The sequence below is a fragment of the Aulonocara sp. 'chitande type north' Nkhata Bay genome, linkage group LG2 (genome assembly GCF_057382095.1).
Source record: "Aulonocara sp. 'chitande type north' Nkhata Bay isolate Kocher_YH1m ecotype deep benthic linkage group LG2, A_spYH_male_GT1.1, whole genome shotgun sequence".
NCBI lineage: Eukaryota > Metazoa > Chordata > Actinopteri > Cichliformes > Cichlidae > Aulonocara > Aulonocara sp. 'chitande type north' Nkhata Bay.
Window position 1 is genome coordinate 4,942,586 of NC_141345.1, and position 19,464 is coordinate 4,962,049.

General features: G+C 41.1%; 1 protein-coding gene across 1 annotated transcript in view; it reads right to left on the reverse strand.

Moving 5' to 3' along the window:
* Positions 1–9,084: 9,084 nt before the first annotated feature.
* Positions 9,085–19,464, reverse strand: part of ccdc88b (coiled-coil and HOOK domain protein 88B) — a 57,753-nt gene continuing 47,373 nt past the window's right edge. The window contains exons 25-28 of the mRNA XM_086303676.1: positions 14,474–14,581; positions 12,821–12,978; positions 9,582–9,923; positions 9,085–9,273 (exon numbers count right to left, since the gene is read on the reverse strand). Of these exons, the coding sequence (XP_086159802.1) occupies positions 9,203–9,273; positions 9,582–9,923; positions 12,821–12,978; positions 14,474–14,581 (679 nt within the window). The 3' untranslated portion in view covers positions 9,085–9,202. The remainder of the gene's footprint in view (positions 9,274–9,581; positions 9,924–12,820; positions 12,979–14,473; positions 14,582–19,464) is intronic.

Sequence of the window (19,464 nt, forward strand, 5' to 3'; positions counted from 1 at the left end):
CTGTCTATCATGTTAATCATCATGCTTTAGCATTTCAGTGTGCTAATATTTGCTCATTTACTGAAACGTGGGTTTTTCCCAGGTGGGTTAGTTGAAAATGAAGCCAATGCAGAAGTGCTTCAAAGGGCAACACTATTGAGACTAGACCTGAAGCTCTCTATATATAAATCTCTGGCTCCAATAAACTCCCACTCTAGTAACTTCATGAAATAATCTCTCATGTCAGTATGTATTTTCATTATGAGGACAGACAAATTCAGTCCCTCTGATCACTGTGCTGCCGGTGTCTATTTTTAAATGAATTACCTAACTCAAAGAAAGGTATGCTCTGTGTGTGCATGCACACGTGTTTGTGTGTGAGTGTGAGAGAGAGAGGGAAAGAGACTGGTTTCATTGATATAAGTGGTCTAAGTGATTGACAGACCATTTGGATTTAGGTCAAGAGTTAACCATCAAATATCAGCCACATTATAGATGACTTTGATCAACTTATATTGTCATTTGGAGTGGAGTAAGCATACAGACTTGTGCTGATTGTTAGATTGTTTTAATTCATCCTAGTCAATTTAGTTAATCTGTAATCTGACTTGTTCTTCAGAACATGCCTGTTTTTATATAATTATATTGTGGGCAATTAATTTTCTCAAGCAGTCATTTGAGAAAATTGGACTGTTGTGGAGGGCTGCACTGTGCGGCCCTTCACAACAGTCCCAGTTAGATTATTGGTGCAGCCCACCACAACAGTTCCAGTTTTGCACGCGAGCCTTAGGAAAATTAATCGCCCACCCTTCTCTGCATCCTGATGATGCAGTCATTAAAATCATTTGGATTAATCTTCTAACTAACACATATGTCTGCATGCATTTGCAGCTGGTCCACTTAGAAAATGTTGAGATATTTTAGTAAATAAATGGCAACAGATGCAGACAGACTGGAACGGCACCCCTTAAATGTTGAAGTTGCCCAATTAACCGGATAGAAAAAGCAGAAGAAATCCTAACACAAGTTGAAACTTGAGATTGTTTGATATTTTTTCCTTGATTTAACAGATAATTAGTCAGTTTTCAAATACTTGATAAATTTTCTGCAGATCAGTGAATGGATTAATTGTTGCAGCTCTATCACGTCTGTTTTTCAATGTTTTGACCCCTACTGTCATGTGTTTTGTATTTGCTTAAAGGGAGGATTGTATTCCTGTGAGGATCCCTCTGTCAAACACACACACACACACAGGTGGAGCTCTGGGACCCAGGACGACAGAACGGACGTCTCGACAAGTGTTTTCCCGCACCCTCGGGACGCCAGAAGTCTGGTGGGGGGCGGGGGGAGTGTTTTATTTTTATTTTGAGTGTTTAATGTATTAAAAGGGGCCGGGGTAATGAATTATAATCTTTAATGCAGAAACCGATCGATACCACCCAGAGAATAAATCAGCTTTTACTGAGAGCGTCAAAGCCCCTTAATACACTAGGGGAGAGAAAGGGAGTGCAAAGGGAGGAGGAGGAGAGAGTGAGCATGGACAAACTGTTAGAAGAGGAGGAATGATCCCAAATGAAAGGGAGAGAAGGAAAGGGGGAGAAGGGAAAGGGGGAGAAGGGAAAGGGATGAATTAAAGGAGAGGAAGAAGTTAGAGGTAAAGAGACGGCTGGAGGCACACGGAGGGAAGTTATAGATGAACAGACTCACCTTTGGGCTAACCTCATTGAGTAAAAGCCCGCTGAAAGCAGAGATTCTGACAGTTTTGTGAGGAGGCGAGGTTGCAGGGTCAGTCGGTGTGTGTGTGCACACACTCCACTTACTTGCTATTTCTCCACCTAGTTGCACTGTGTTCCCTCTCAAGGATCCCCTCCCCGACTTTTGTTGCCTAGAGCAAAATATAATTAATTGAATTACTCCACCACTTCTCGATCAAAGATCACCTCGGCGCTCTCTTGTCTCGGTGCCTGCCCAACCGGGGGGGCCTCTGCTGGGAGAAAATGCCTAACAACAATCCATGAATTATAACTTTTTATTAACCCAAAGCAAAGTTTCAGTGGTGTGAGCTGCTTCCAAATCAGGCAGACTGCACAAAACAAGTCTGGGAAGACTGAACACAAGCTTGATTTGAATTCAGTGGATAGTTACAAAGATTCATCTCTGTGGCAAAGACAAAGACTGAACAAAAACCTAATGCACCTAGGTATTTAGGATGCCTTACTTGTTCAGTAAGTGGACTAAGTGGTTTAAGTGAGGTTTTTAGTCCAGAGAGACTCTTTAGTAAGACACAATCATGAAAAATTTATATCTCAGGCCAGGACTGGAGGTGAACGGGCAGAGGAAGCGGTGAAGAAAAACATATGCAGGCCATGGAGGTTTCAAAAAAAAAAAAAAGCAGGCTTCACCGAAAATGAAAAAATAGAGCGCTGGAGGAAGACCAAAAACATCGAAGAGGAGGCTTGAAAAAGTGATTTTTACTGATAGTGTTACACCCCTCAGGTGCTCAATAATTAAGCAGCTGAGCACACTCTTGAGATCCAACTGTGATGTCAGCCAAGGCAGCCATCCATCATTCATCGCTTTAGGAATCAGGGGTGGAGATGGCACTTAATCACTCATTTTGTGGCAATGACGTCTTTTTTTTTCTTCAAGGCCTTTTATTTATTTTGTACTGATTTTGTGTTGCAGCAGCTCATTATGCTCCCTGGGAAAAGCTTTCTTTAAAAAAATGTTTTATTTCAGCCAGAGATTGCGCTGAATAAAGATGGCTCAAATTACAAAAGAACCACATTTATGCTTCTTTTTTTTTTTTCTTCAAATAAATCCTTCCCTTACAAATTTCTTGATAACGCACAGAGGCTTATAAACAGAAGGAAAAAATAACCTATACGGGTTTTTTACAAGGCTAAAAATGATTTAAAGCCTTGCCCTCACTTTTAGTCTGTGGGCGCTGTCTGTCTGTGTGCCTGAAGGCATGTGATTGTTGCATTGCACTCATAATAAGCCTCTGAGTGACTGGCAGAACCAATATCTTGCTATCGCTTTGCCCTGCGCTCACTCAGGCGCCTCGGTGTGCAGCCCCCGTCATGCATCTCAATTCCACAAACACAATGTTCGGCGCCCAGAGAAGGGACCTGCTTTTTGATTAATGTCACCATGACAACTACATAATTCATGAATTGTATTAGCGATCTATTTGTCATTTGCAAATCATAATTTAGGATGTGTATTTGAGAAGGGGTAGGAAAAACAGAGCTATGCGCTGCGCTATACGCACCACCCTCCCCAAAAAATAGCACTCCTAACGGAAACGCTGACGTTTTCCTGTCCTAATCTGGGAGGCTGGGAGCTGCGTGTTTTATGAGAAGGCCGTTTTAGCTTCATGATGAACTCTCAGCTCTGCGCATTTGGACAGCTACATGCTAATTCCCCCGTCTTCATCTGTCCATGTGTCTGTCTGTTGACAGAGGCCTGGCCGGCTCTACACTGACACCATTTGGTGCAACAGTGAAAGAGGAATCTCATTAAAGCACTAATGCAGCTCATTTGCCATTTGATCAATGGCTAGATTTACACAGGAACCCTAAACTAAATGGGATTTTCAACCATATGTGAGGCAGATGGCAGGGTTTCTCATGTTTATGTGGCTGTAGGCAAATAAGATCTGGGGGTTAGGCAGAGGTTTTCCATCAGATTTATGCATTATTTTGCTTTCTGCATGAATCTGACCCTGAGAAAGAAACTGCATTGCAGATGACTTCATTATTTTTTGTCTCACTTCCGTACTTAAATCTTTCTCTTGCAGGGATTTTTATGCTTTTGGTTCACCTTGCTCCAGTGCTTTTCCTTCTTACCTTGAAGCTCTGCTCACAAAAAAACCCAGCAGCTTTTAAAAGTCACACTTTTTTGACTTTGAGTGAGCCAACTTAAAGGAGAGGCGATCAGAAGGAGCAGCGTGAACACTGAACATTTTTTCGTTAATCCTGTAAAGGTTTATGGAAAACGAGATGAAGCACTTCAAGCGCTAAACTTTAATGCTCAAGTGAAATTTACATATGAGGGCTCTGCTCCACTTTCTGCCACAGCCGAGCCACATATATGTCACTTATGATATAGCCCATGAAATCTACTCTAATGTTCCTGGTGTCTTCTTGCTGGCATCAGTAATTAACCGCCTCCACAGATGCTGCAGAGCTGCTATTTGAGAATCTGCTGAGGGATTTGCACAGTGAATGTGGAGCTTTGGAACTGACAAGTGTAGTAAAAGGTCATGTCAAAATACAACTGAATACATCAATAAATAATGTTAACAATTAAAATGGAGACAATGTTATGACAGTAGAAACACTCAGCTTCCTAGTAGTTACAGAGGCAACTTTTTAGTCTGGGCTTGTTAAGATGAAATGCTGTTACTGCTGTTGCAAAAGAAGTAAAGAAGCTTTCTCAGAAGACCGAGTTTCCCACTTACTCAATCCAGTCCTTAATTGCGGACACCGGTAACTTCATTACCTCAGAGATTTTGATCCATATTGAAACGATAGCATCAAAGAGCTGCTGCAGATGTGTCAGTTTCACATTCACAATGAAAATCACATCCAAAAGTGCTCTACTGGATTGAGATCTGGAGACTGTATGCCAAGACAATATCCACACATTACACCACCAGCAGCCTGAACCGTTGATACAAGGCAGGGTGGATGTTGTTCCCGCCCATCTGAATGTTGCAGCAGAAATCAAGACTCATCTGATCAGACAACGTTTTTTCCAGTCTTTTGTTGTCCAGATGTGAATTGAGTTTTCTGTTCTAATCTTACATAAGTCTCATCTGTGTGCTCAGAGTTGCTCTTCTGCATACATTTTGTAACAAGTGGTTACTTGAGTTATTGTTGGCGTCCTATCAGCTTGAAGCACTCTGGTCATCCTCCTCCACTCAAAGAATAGTACCCATGCTCGTGTTCTTACTGTATTACATAACTTGGTTTCATTCTTATAGCCACAACTCATCATCTGTTATTTAATGTAATCTCTTCCTCAGTGTTTAACTTGCCTTGACTTGAGATTGTGGTGAATAAACATGCGTCAGAGGGTTTTTTTTTTTAAATTCATCCTCATTTTTTAATTCATCCTGACAAAACTCAGTTGTTTCAATTTAAAGCCTTACAGTTCATATATCTTTACATAACTGAAAATTGCTGCTTGCAGCTTTTGTGTAGCTCGCTGGTGGATTCGCTTTATCTGTCGAGTCTGGACAGATACAAGCAGAGGTTATTGGCCGGTATTAACTAACATGTTCTTGATATACACCACATACATTTTCATAGTAGAAAGAAAGTGCAGTAAAAGAGATTAGAGGCTCAAAATCATTGCTTACTTGTCTGCAGCACATGTAGCAGAGTAACATTGCAGCTGAACAAACAGTGGCGTGGTGTCAGCTGTGGTCTTCAAGTCGCCAACTCTAAGAATAAATTCAGAGTTATTTACCAACCCCTTTAATCCCTTTCCCTTTTTAACGACTCTAGCATATCAGCTGTTATATGAGTATAAAAATCTTTTGGTCCTTTAAAAGTTGTCAGTCTGGTCTGGGTTTAGTTCCATAACTCTTAAGTAGCATTATTATGTTCCTAACAAGTCCTCCACAATAAAAGCCTAAATTTCTTGTGAGTTACTCCATTTCAGAATAACACAACAAAACTCACTTGATTAAAAAAAAGTCTCTATTTATACTTTTTCTCTTAATATTAGGAGACGATTGTGGTGCCATTCAATAAAAAGCAAATCTGAGTTTGGAGAAGAAGTAGGTAATGACTGGTGTTCCCAGCCAGTTGGCTGGCCAATCAAGCACAGTATTAACATGGTCAGCAAACCATTTCATAGCAGTTTTGGCACAGTGGGCAGGTGCTAAGTCCTGCTGGAAAAGGAAATCAGCATCTCCATAAAGCTTATAAGCAGATGGAAGTGGATGAAGCGCGCTGAAATGATTCTGCTACATGCCTGCATGGACTCTGGATTCGAGCATCACGAATCAACCAGACATGGCATGATCACAGACCCCAGGATCTTGATTTACTAATTAAATGAAAAACTCACTTTAATCTAAAATGTCGACTTTGGACCACTGAGCATCAGTCCAATTTCTTTTTTCCTTAGCCCAGATCATCGGCGTAATTTTGTGCTGAACATTGGGAGGGTCAAGATCTCTGTCTAAATAAATAAATAAATCTGGGTAAATTCCCAGATGATTAAACATGCAACTATTTTGCTGGTAATACCTGAAATGAGTAAAGAAAATCAACAGCCTACTTTCCAGACAGTCTTCACGAGGCTACTGTCAACCCTGTTTCTTGTGCACCTTTTCCTAACACACCGTTTCTTTCCACTGATATGTTTCGATACAGCACAAACAGTGAGCCTTTTCAGGAGCCACCTTCTGTGGCTCACTCTCTTCGTGGAGGGTGTTAATGATCGTGATCTGGGCAACAGTCAGTTCAACAGTCTTCCCCATGATTGTGTTGCATGCACTGAACTCGACTAAGAGATAAACAATATTTATAATTTATATTCTAGGAGTCTGGATTTCTAATTTTTATGAGCTAAAAGCCAGAATCACAAAAACGCTTTAAAATTGTTGTCTTTGTGTGCCTTAAATACAGAATATTTGCAGGATTACCTCTTTAGGTCAGGAGATGCACACGCCTACAGTACAGCCAGGGCTAATCTAAAGAAGGGCATCAAAAAAGCCAAACACCATTACAAAAAGAAGGTAGAAGAACACTTCTCCAACTCCAACCCCCGACGCATGTGGCAAGGACTCCAGACCATTACAGACTACAGGACCACCAAACCCTCCCCCGCATCCTCTGATGTCTCCTTCCTCAACGAGCTCAACAACTTTTATGCTCGTTTTGAGCGAGGGAACCCCACAACCACAACCAAAGCAGACGTGACGCCAGACCACCAACCTCTGACTCTCTCCCCCACCGATGTAGAAGCGGTGCTGAGCAGGATCAATGTCCACAAGGCTGCAGGTCCCGATGGCATCCCTGGGCGTGTTCTCAGAGCGTGTTCTGAGGAGCTTGCAGGAGTGCTGACAGACATATTCAACCTGTCCTTGGCCCACGCTGTGGTACCGGCCTGCTTCAAATCCACCTCCATCGTCCCGATACCCAAAAACTCCAACCCATCTTGCCTCAATGACTACCGCCCAGTAGCACTCACCCCCATCATCACTAAGTGCTTAGAGCAGCTGGTCCTAGCACACTTCAAATCCTGTCTCCCCCCCACCCTGGACCCCCACCAATTCGCATACCGCCAGAACAGGAGCACAGAGGATGCAGTCTCCATCGCACTGCACTCTGTCCTCTCACACCTGGACAACAACAACACCTACGCCAGAATGCTGTTTATAGACTTCAGTTCAGCATTCAATACAATCCACCCCTCACAACTCATCAGGAAACTGACAGACCTGGGCATCAGTTCCCTCATCTGCAAATGGTTACTGGACTTCCTGACCAACCGCCCCCAATACGTCCGGCTGGATAACCACTGCTCATCTACCATCACAATGAACACCGGTGTACCACAAGGCTGTGTGATGAGCCCTTTCCTCTACTCCCTCTTCACCCACGACTGCAGACCTGCTGATGGTTCCAACACCATCATTAAGTTTGCAGATGACACCACGGTGATTGGCCTCATCAGTGACAACGATGAGGCCGCCTACAGGGAGGAGGCGGATCATCTGGCTGAGTGGTGCGACACAAACAACCTGCTGCTTAACACCGAGAAGACCAAGGAGCTCATCGTGGACTACAGGAGGAATGCTGACCCACATCCACCCATCCACATTAAGGGGACGGCTGTGGAGCGTGTGAGCAGCTTCAAGTTCCTGGGAGTCCACATCTCCGAGGATCTCACCTGGACGACCAACTGCTCCAAGCTGGTCAAGAAGGCTCACCAGCGCCTCTTCTTCTTGAGGACTCTGAGGAAGAACCACCTGTCCTCAGACATCCTGGTGAACTTCTATCGCTGCACCATCGAGAGCATCCTGACCAACTGTATAACAGTCTGGTAGGGAAACTGCTCTGCCTCGGACCGGAAGGCGTTGCAGAGGGTCGTGAAAACTGCCCAGCGCATCGCCGGAGCACCACTTCCTGCCATAAAAGACATCTACAGGAAGCGGTGTCTGAAAAGGGCTGGGAAAATCATCAGAGACCCCAGTCACCCATCACATGGACTCTTCACCCTCCTGCCCTCTGGGAGGCGCTACAGGAGCCTCCGGACTAAGACCACCAGGTACCGGAACAGCTTCTTCCCCACAGCTGTCAGACTCCTGAACTCTGCCTCCTGACATCTGACCCACGTTAACTCATGGACTGAACATACACACACACACACAATGGACAACTGTACCCTCAAACACACAATAATAACATGGAGTGAACCACCACTCACAACCACTAACACTTTATATAGCCTCTGTAGAAATTATCCACACCCTCACTTACCTTAACTGCACTACTGTATAGCCCTGTGTAAACAATCATTCTGTACATACGATAATTTTTAACCCTACAACTGTTTACAACTTGCATAGTTCCCATTTCTGTATAGCTGTATATCTCAGATTCCTGTAAAGTTATTTATTTCATATTCTGTATAGTTTTTCATATTTATATCCTGTTCATATCCTGTACATAGCTTGTACTCACTACAGCCTGTACATACTTATAGTTATAGAATATTCACAACATACTTCATACCGTGTACATTATAACATAATAGACCCATTTCTGTAATATACTCACATATCTATATTATTGCTAATATATATTGTAATATATCTATATCACTAAGCACTTCTGGATGGATGCAAACTGCATTTCGTTGCCCTGTACCTGTGCATGTGCAATGACAATAAAGTTGAATTCTATTCTATTCTATTCTATTCTTTGAATTAAAATGAAAAAGAAAACATTTTCACAATATTCAGCTTTTTTTTATAGGTGCACTAGATATATAGATGGTGTACAGTTAGTTTTATTTATAGTATGTACTAAGGAGGGTGTTAATTGCTTCACAAATGAGTAAGATCTCAAATGACTGATTAAAGCATTTATTCATGTATTCAAAAATACTAGGAGGATCTTGTATTTAAAATATGCAGACACACAAGAAGAGGCATGAAAACGGTTTCCATGGAGCACATAATATAAAACATTTGTTATTAATTCAGCTGGGGGGAGTCTACACTTCTGTCTTGTGCCGTTGTGCAGTCGTCACTCGAGTGCTGATTATCTGGAAGACAAAAGAAAAAAAATACTAGGTCTACCTTTGAGGGATTTTAGTTGGTGTGGTGATTCTGTGCAGTTTATTTTTCTTTACAGTTGACTTTCATTTGGCTTAATGTTTTTCTTATTACCCCAAAGATGTGCTCGCAGCTCACTTGTTAACACAGGAGAAGTTTGAAAATATCCATCTGAACAAGCTGGTAAATGTTTTTCTTCCGAATAATCCCCTTTGTTACTTATTTACAGTTTTCCTTCTTAAAGAAAAAAAAGAAAACATGAACATGAATCTTTCTCAGCCCCCTTTCTCCTCCGCACCTTTCACTTCATCCTCCTCGGCGCTCTCCTGACCGGTCAACGGGGCGTCTGCTTCCTGAGATGCACTTCTCTCTCCCTCCCATAGGACGGCGGCGTTGTTCTGGCTGGAGCTTAGCCGCTGGCGTGGATGTGTCTTCTGGTCGCCGGGACTAAAAGACTGTGAAACTCCCGAGCCTGCTCTGGCCAATCCCAACCCCCAGCCGTGACGGGATCCCAGTTTACGACGGCCCCCGGAGCCAGCGCGCGTAGCTGGTGCGCCGGGAAGAGAGACCTCCGGGTCTGTCTGGGATGCAGATTTTCTCAGGGGAGAAGGAGAGACCGGAGCACTGCGAGGGTCTGGAACTGTATGAAAAGGATTCATAAACTATTATAAAGGAAACCTTAAACAAAATATAAGTTCACTGTTGCAGTTGATAATTTTATCGTTAATCATTCATTCAGAAATATTCATGTACAGGATCCTCTGCATTTGTGTTTAGCCAGATGAGCCCATTTACAGCACAAAGATAGAAGGTACATTTTTTTCTTTTCCAGTGCCAAAGCAGTTTCAGGGACTCAGGACAAATATAGGTTCGAGAAAAAAAAGAAAAGATAACTGTGGCTCAGGTGGTTGGCCTGTATTGCCATTAATGGCGAGGTTATTAGTTTGATTCTTTCCCTCCTCATGTCTAAGTGTCCTTGAGCCACACATTAAGCCTGTACAATCTGCAGCACTGCCAGCCATCAATCCATGAGTGTGAGACCGACAAGTGATGTGGACCTCTTTGGTTTGATACAGCAGAAAAGCAGAGAAAAATCAGTTCCTAACCCTTCATTTTAAACATTTATTTATTTAGCAAAGCTGTTTGTTACGTATTTTTATGCACTACTAATAAATACTTAACAGTGCCGCCGAGAACTCGAGCACATTTTCAGCGCTAACAATAACAATGAAAATGCATCATTTAGGACATTAGGCTGAAAAAATGCTGCATCTTATCTTGTTCAGACTGGAGTCGAGTTCGAGTTATTTTCAGCAGAATCAGAGCTCACAGAGTGGATGATATGATATTTTATGTCTAAACTAGCATATCTCTCTTGCTATATGTATATATTCTTAGGAATTGAAATGCGAGGTGTGATAAGAACGATATCAACAACAAGTTATAATGAGCACTTTCCAATATTGCCTAGAACTTTACGTTTTCTTAAAAGCAGGGGTTAAAGTCGGCAAGAGTGCATTCTGACACCTTCATAAATCAGTAATTAAATGTGATAGACAGTTTAATACAAAATACTATAAATCAAGTTAATTTTTCATGCTTCATCTAGCTGATGCTGTGGAGACAGTTAAGTACCGCCTGTAACATCATCTTTTTTTTCCTCTCTTTTCTTTTCTGTCTTGCATACACACTACAGATGTTAACAAAGCTGTTTGTCCCAGTATTTCAGCATCTAGCGCTTCTAAAGAGAGAAGCGAGCATAAACAGACTAACCTTTTTCTTGAAATGGCAGGTATTCAAAGAGCTCAACTAGTAAAATCCAAAACACCACTTGAGCTGTGCAGTGTGGTGCACAATGAACCTGCTAGCTAGAGTTGTTGTACTTCTCAGGGGGAAGAAAAATATCAGCTTTCTTCTCTGAGACAGAGAAGGTTAGACAAAGATGTAAGAAAGACAAGACAGGAGAGGAAGATGAGAGATCATTTTTAAAGGTAAGGACAGCTCTGCAAGTCTTCTCCATCTTTTGGCTGCTTCCTTTAGAGGATCATCTGCCGCCATCGCACCCTGTCCCTAGCATCCTCCTCTGTCACACCAACCCTCTGCATGTCCTTCACTACATCCATGAACCTCAGAGGAGATGGAGGTGTTTATGCAAACCAATTAAGTGATGATAATTCCATGTTAGTTAAAGTTTAAGCTGGACAGTAGTTTGCAGAGTTGGGGAAGACTGATGTCCAAGGTGACATTTACTTTACATCCTGGCTAGCATCAGAGACGCTACCTGAGAGATGAGGCACTGAAACAATTCAGAATTAAAATTTATTTAAATCATATATATATATATATATATATATATATACTCACTGACCATCAATGTGAAAGTTAGTTAATTTATATAATGCTTCAAAATAAGTGCCTGCATCCAGGAGGAGTCTACTGGGAGTCATCAGTTTGAATTTAAGCTGATGATGTTCTTTAGTAACAATTTCACTATCATAGTGGGTTAGTGTTGGAAAGCAGCCACGGTGCTGCTTTAAAATCTGCTTATATACTGTAGAAATGTAGTTGGCTAAATCCACAGAGAGCAGTAAACCTCAGAGAAGCAGCAGCAAAGGTCAGCTGATCACAGCTTGTACACAAAAAACAAATCTACTAGAGCTCATAGTAAAAGTTAGTTGACTTTGACTCTGCTGCACTGCAATACTGAAGCTTAGGGTTCCCCCACCTGCCAAATACACCTGTTTAAAAGCATAAATGATATAATAAAAATATTCCTTTCTAGATCATCTAATGCACCTTTTTTTTTAACAAAAGAGCTTAGCATTGATACAAGCCTGATCGTTGCAAGAATACTACTCCAAATCCAACCTGTCATGTTAAACAGCTGTGAATCAGTTAAATGTTTGTGGTAAACGTCACCCCAAACATATTAAACAGGAAGCAGTTTTGAGAAATGTCTTAGCTGGCTCTTCACTTCAGGGAGTTTTTCTGCTTTTCTCTGCTTGTTGTGTAGATGAAAGATCAAGTCTTTCTCTGGCATAAAAAGAGACGAGTTTAAGAAATCCAGGGGTTTACAGAAAACACACTGCAAGGGAAATAAAAATTAAGTGAGAGACAATGTTGGTATGTCAGAAAGAGAGAAAACACATCAAGAATGCAGGTTGAGGATTGAATCCCGGCTTTGAAAGCGTCTGCAGAGAGTTGTCTTTCTGACTCTCAGTCAGTAAATGCATAAAAAGCGAATGAAGCCTCACGAATCTCTTTCCTTTCAACATGTGGTTAGCAGAGAAAGCCAGCCTCTGTGAGTCTTGGCACTCTATGGGGAGAGATCTAAGGAGAAGAGAGTGGTATCAATGCCGACCACACTTGGTAGTCATGAGATGATTTGTATGCATGCCTGCAGGCTCGCTTGATGGGCTGAGCATGTGAGCATATCTTTGTGAAAACCAGTCAGCTGCTGTTTGTGTGTTTGTCGTTGTGCAGGAAGGGCAGGGGGGTATAGTGAGCTTGGTTCTGTGGGTGTGTGTGAGATCTCACCAGGCTGAGGTGCGTGTGTGTCTGATGTAAATTCAGCGCTGTCGGCCAGGTTTTCCACGCTGCCCGCGGCGGTGAAGAGGGCGCGTCCCTCTCTTCCTCCTCCTCCTCCCCGGGGTTTGATTAGCTTCTTCATCCTATCTGCAATCCAGTTAGATTTCCTACGAGGACACAGGGGACAGGGACCATTTACAAAGAGATGAGCTATGGGAGTGTTTGTGTGTGCATGCACTGCACACCCTGATTTTTCCAGAAACAATGGGAGGAAGCCAAGTGTCAGGGGTTTCATCTTGTTCACAAAATGCTTTTTGTGCCATGTATCGTTTATGCGCCAGGATTTCACCTGTAGAAGGTGCAACTGGAAACGCTATAATTAAAATGTCACCACCATAAAAAGGTGTAAAGGTACAGGAAGAGAATGGTCAGCTGTCAACATGTCTGGATGCCAAAATCCACCCCTGACAATATGATTCTGTATTCTTCTTCATTGGTTTTTAACTGACACATTTCTAAAACAATACTGACACAGTTACTATCAGATATGTTATCCATCTCAAGTTAGTGTTTTATTTTCCTGTAGTGATGGATTTTGTGATAAAAGGCTTTATCAGAATCATGCAACATAACACGGCAACACTTTAAAAATGTATACTTTAACAATATCAAATGGATCTTCACAAAACACTTGGCTCGCCACACACTTAATAAACAGTCAATGTAAAACAATGCAGTGCAGCTACTCTGCAACTAAGTCTAATTTTCTGCAATGTTCTGTTTTTGTTGGCACTGTGAGATGATCTGTGACTCTGTGCCTTATCCGTTTGGAGACAACTATCAGAAGACGGTACGCTGTGTCAAAGGAAAAGACAGGATCAGCAACTACATTCAGACAGACTGTGGTCCTTATACGATACTCAGCAGGTACAAGCGTGCCAAGAAGATATCTCCCAAACCCTTACATCACCACTAGTCTGAACTATTGGAGCCAGGATGGATCCATGGTTTCATATTGTTTACACATGAAAGTCATGGCAGAAACTGACTCCTCAGTCCAGGCAACGTTTTCCAGTCTTCTATTGTCCAGTTTTGGTGAGCCCGAGTAAACTGTAGCCTCATTTTTCTGTTCTACTTTCTGTTTTACTTAAAAAAGTGTCTTTAAGTGTACATTCATGCACGTAAATAAAGAGGATAAAAATATTAAAGTAGTGGAGTTTCCATATTTGTAACAGTGGCTGAACTGTCCCTAATAAAGTGTACGAATCCAGATTGTATTATGGCTTCCTTAAACTTAAACTACGAGTTTACAAAATGTGAATTTACTTAGGTTTAGTCTTTATTTCAGGGAACAGTTGAGAATTTAAAGTTAGTGTTTACTCTCCTTTAACTATTTTTTTGTCTCCGCTACCTCCTGAGGGATCTCTCAGGCTCTTTCACTGCAACTTTCTCTGCTGTGTTCGCCGGCTAATCACTAACGGTGCCCATCTTTTTTGTGTCTGGTGGGAATCTGACCTACACCTATCATATCCAACAGCTTCAACTGCCTTTCTACATGAAATCAATATCACTCACTCCTGTATTATATACTGCACGGGTGTAATTAACAAATACATTAGCAGCTTGGTGTATTGTACATGTAAACAAATTTATATAATGTACTTGGCCTTGCTGGCTGGGGATGGCATGCTGGGCTCGAGGACTCTGTACTGATCCATAATCTTCTCCACCAACTTCTGCTTCTCCCGTCGGAGCTCGCTCAGCTTCTCCCTGAAGGAAAACACACGAAGCATCAGAACAAAGCAGCTCAGAGGAAGCGGGAGGAAAATTTACACATCGTCGTGCATGCATTATCAGTGCAAGTTAATAGGATTATTCTGGTAGTGTGCACGAACGTGGCTGTTGGTGTGTGATTTAACTAACGCCTAAAATCCTCTTGTGAGTAATGGAGACTTCTGGAGCTCGTTTCTCTTTTTTTTTTAACAAGCACATCAGATACGAGACTGTGTGTTGATGTTATTGCGACCCTGTTGAGCTGCGATGTGCTCAAGTATGAATCTGCTGGAAAAAACAGCTTGTATTCTCAAATCAGTCTCAAAAGCAGGAGTAATAGATGGAACATTTAGTCCAGCATCAAGGTATCGGGACAGTTTTAGCCTCCCAGTGTTCACGGTGCTGTTGATGGCTATTCAATCACTCCTTTAGCCCACCACTTTTTTCCAGACTGAAATTTTTCAACAGCTATTACAGAAATTATAATTCAGTTACAAAAAATATTAACTGAATTATAATTTAATAAAAATAAAATTGTGTCATGCAAAGCTTTATGATTATCTACTTCATTTGTTTACCAAATTGACAGCTGTGCTTCTTCCTCAGAATTTGTATTACGACTACAGTATTAAAACTATGAACTAAGATCGAGACTCTTGAAGGAGGTTTTAATTCATTTTATGAAAGCTTCTCAGTCACTTTTACGTGTTTTCTCACTCGATTCAAAACATTTCCTCCTGCACTCGTTTGAAGGGAGAACATCGTTTGACTACAGCACTGGCTCTCAAATACTTTGCACACCCTTTCAAAGTAAAGTATTTCAGGTGAGCAGAAAACAAATCAGTTAAGTGCGATGAGTCTTAAAAACCACTGCTCAGAGGTATGCATCAATATTTTTTTCTTTCATTTGAACACAACTGGACTTTTCACATGGACGAATATGTAACCTGCATTTTGAAAAATGATTTGCAATTGGCAGCAGGTCTGTAATAGGATTGGGTGTAAAAATTGTTTTTCTCCAGAGTTTCTCAAAAGCAAAGATGGGCAGAGGTCTGTAAAAAAATCCATCATCAAATTATGGAACAATTTCAGAATAATGTTCCACATTGTAAAATTGTGAAGACTTTTAACATCACATCATCTACATGGAAGATCATCAAAAGAGAGAATCTGGAGAAATCTCTGTGTACAGGTGACAAGGTCCAAAATCATGTCTGTGATCTTTGGACCCTGAGCTGGAAGTCACTGCATGGGCTCAGGAACACTTTTGGAAATTGCTGTCTGTGAATAAATATGTGCCATCCCCAAATGCAAGTTAAAGCTCCATCACGAAAGAAGAAGTCATGTGTGAATTCTGAATCACTGCTTTGGGCAAAAGTTCATTTAAAATGGATTGAGGCCAAATGGGAAACTGTTCTGTGGTCTGGCTTGTTATCAGCACTCAATTCAAAAGCCTGCATCCGTGATGGTCTGCGGGGACATTAGTGCCTTTAAAATCGGCACCGCATCTGTAAAGGTACCATGAATGCTGAAAGATATATCCAGGTTTTAGTGCAACATATGCTCCCATCCAGATGACGTCGTTTCAGGAAAGGCCTTGCATACTTCAGAAAGACAGTGCTGCGGCGTGGCTGAAGAGAACTGAAAACATTGGGAGCTTCATGAAACACAAAATACAACAGAGAAGATCCAGGACTGTTGAGTAGCTAGAATCATACATCAGACAATATGGGACAACATTCCTCCCCCAAAATCCAGCAGCTGGTCTCCTCAGCTTCCAGATGTTACGCACTGCTGTCAGAAGAAGACAGGATGCTACCATCTGCCATCAAATTCAAAATGACCTTATTTTTTCCTAGACTTGTGCATTTTCTCAGTTTAAACATTTGATATGTTTTCAGTGTTCTGCTGTAAATAAAATATGAGATTTGCAGCTCATTCTGTTCTTTTATTTACTTAAAAAAGCATCCAAACCAAAGAGCCTTGCAACTTTTAGATCAACTTCATCCAAGTACTATTACTCTAAAATGAAATACAAAATAATAATAATAATAATAATAAAATTCTATTAGAATTTCATTTGTAATCATTGGTATAGTCATATTTGATCAAGGCTACAGTCAAACCTTTTGGAATAAAACACCGAAGGTCTGAAGGACACCTCTGCTTTTCCAGTTTGATGCCACTTAAATCTTTACAAAATAACAAAATTGGTGCGGTCACCCGACGGGTCAAAACTGCTGAGTTTTAAACTGACGGGGTGAACATTCACCAGCAAACAGCTGCTTTTAACAACACTAACATCCATTCAGGCTCATATTTCGGGCCACCTGGTGAATATAAATTCTGTGTTTCTTCTTCTCCCTTTTAACTCGCTCTTTAACTTCTGAGGGAAATATCTTTCAGCAGCTTTTCAGCAGTTAAACACGCCTGTCAAGACAGCTATCTCAGTTGTTTTTATCTTGCGCACTCTGCCTCAGTCCCAAGCCATTTCTCATTTCACCCAGGCTCATGCATTTCGTAGGAACTTTCCCTCCTGCCATTCTCCATCTACCAGATATTCGCAGACTTTCCACACCGGTCAAATCCACCCGACTCCTACATCCACCTGCTCCTGGGTCACCACTAGAATATATATACCAGTCCCCTTCCCCCAGTTTTCTGTTTGTTTTTTTGCAACATATCCCCTGAAATGGATCCTGTTCCCATACCACACATGATCTTTTCACAGCTACACATTTTCCGATCGGCTGGCAGGTGATACCTTGCCTTTTTTTTGCCTTGCCTTTGTTTACTTGTCTGGTCTGTGTTCCTGCTGCTAAATTGTAAGACGCAGCCAATTTCAGTAAAATCCTGGATACATACCACACAGCGGGTTTTTAGAGGGGTTTGTTTTTTAGAAAATACTTGCCTCTCGATGATTTCACCATTAAACAAAGGGGGAAACAGATACTAAATCCTTCCACTGAGCCGAGAGGAGCTGAAACATCTGATGACTCTGTTTGTCACAAAAACACATTTTATATGCAAGTAAATACCTGACAAACTGTTTTAGTCATCACAGAAAAAGACTATCGTTTCAATCTGCAGTAATTTATATATTTATTTCTAATGTCTCTTTTATATCAAAGGAAGTTGGTTAAAAAAAAAAAGCTTTTATGTTGCCTCTGAAGGGAATAGGTTATCTTTAAACGTCTGCTTCTTCCCATCTTTTCACTTATTCTAAAATCCTTTTTGGTCATTTCAAATCAGGTTGTTTATATTTTCATTGAATCGCTGTTCCTTTCCTTTCATATTTTTTTTATTGTACTGCTCCAATGTCATCATTTACTCAGTGAGCAACTAGCTTTGTTTAATTTATATTTTTATTCAAATGTTACGCTACGTACTGTTCCATATATACAGTTAAGTCCACACATTTTTGTACTTTTGCCTCTGTACACGAACACGGTGGATTTTAAATCAAACAGTCAATGTGTGATTGAAGTGGAAACTTTCAGCTTGAATTCAAGGGGTTTAACTAAAGTATTTCATTAACTGTGTAGAAATTACAGACATTTTTTAATACAAAGTCCCAACTCAACATGTTACTGGACAATTAATTGGCACGCAGTTTCATGGCCAGATGAGGCCTCTTCTCTTGTTAATCCATAGCAGATTAAGCAAGTAAATGATCTGGAAGTTATTTTAAGTGAACTTGCATTTGGTCTTTTTTCACTGGAATGCTCAACATGAGGGCCAACAAGATGTCTATATAAGTGAGGAAGGCCATCGCTCATCTCCAGGTTAAAAAACTAAATAAACCAATTAAAGATTGCTAAAACTTTGGACTACAAGAATGTAGTGGCTGAAAGGCCTGAAAAGCCACCACAGAAGTTGTCCTTCTACAGTTGAGATGACAGAAAACATCTGAAAGAGCCCGAATAGATCTTTAAAAAGTCTTTAGACAAACCAAGATTAACTTGTACCCGAATGATGGGAAAGAAAAGTATGGAGAATGAGAGACACAGCTCATGATCCAAAGCTCACCACATCGTCTATCAAACATAGTCGAGGAGATGTTTTAGAACGGGCATGAATAGCTGCCAGTGGAAACAGATCACTACCGTCTACTGATGATGTGACTGCTGTGAGACTCAGCAGGATGAATTCTTGAGCGTACGGGGCTCTACTCTCTGCTCAGAGTCAGAGAAATGAGGTGAGCTTAACAGTGCAAATGGATGAGAGTTTCTCAAGGGAAAGCAAAGGGATACTCTTCAATCGCCAATTGAGTTATCTGATCTCAACCCAACAGAGCATGCCTTTAGTTATTAAATACAAAAGTGAATGCACAGAGACGAACAAACAATCCACAGCTTCTAGACTTTAGGGAGTCACTGACTGCAAAGGATAAATAAATAAATTATAAAGGGATAGATGTTTTACATGTGTGCAGCAACTTTAGGCCGGCTAAAGCAGCTTAAACAGGTATCAGCTGAGCCATCACCTGACCTGGTCTGGAGATCACAATAATGCTACACTAAAATATTTTATATCATTTTGTATAACGTACAACATCCACTTTTTTATTGCCCTGTACTGATACACTGCTACGTAGATAACTTAAAGTATTAATGCCACACACTTTGGCTCAGTAAAAGAGAATCAAACTATCACCAGAAATGCTTTGCATGACATATTTTTATGTTCTTATGTTTGTGAAAGTGATATTAAAAAAACAGCAACATTAAAACAAAACCTTCTCAGCAAAATACTACTTACAGACTCTGCTGTGTGCCTGTTAGGCTTTACTGTGCTCACTGTTTGGGGGATTTTTAGCCTTTATTGACACAGAAAAGCTCAGAAAGAGAATAAGGGGGAAGTCACGCAGCAAATGACCT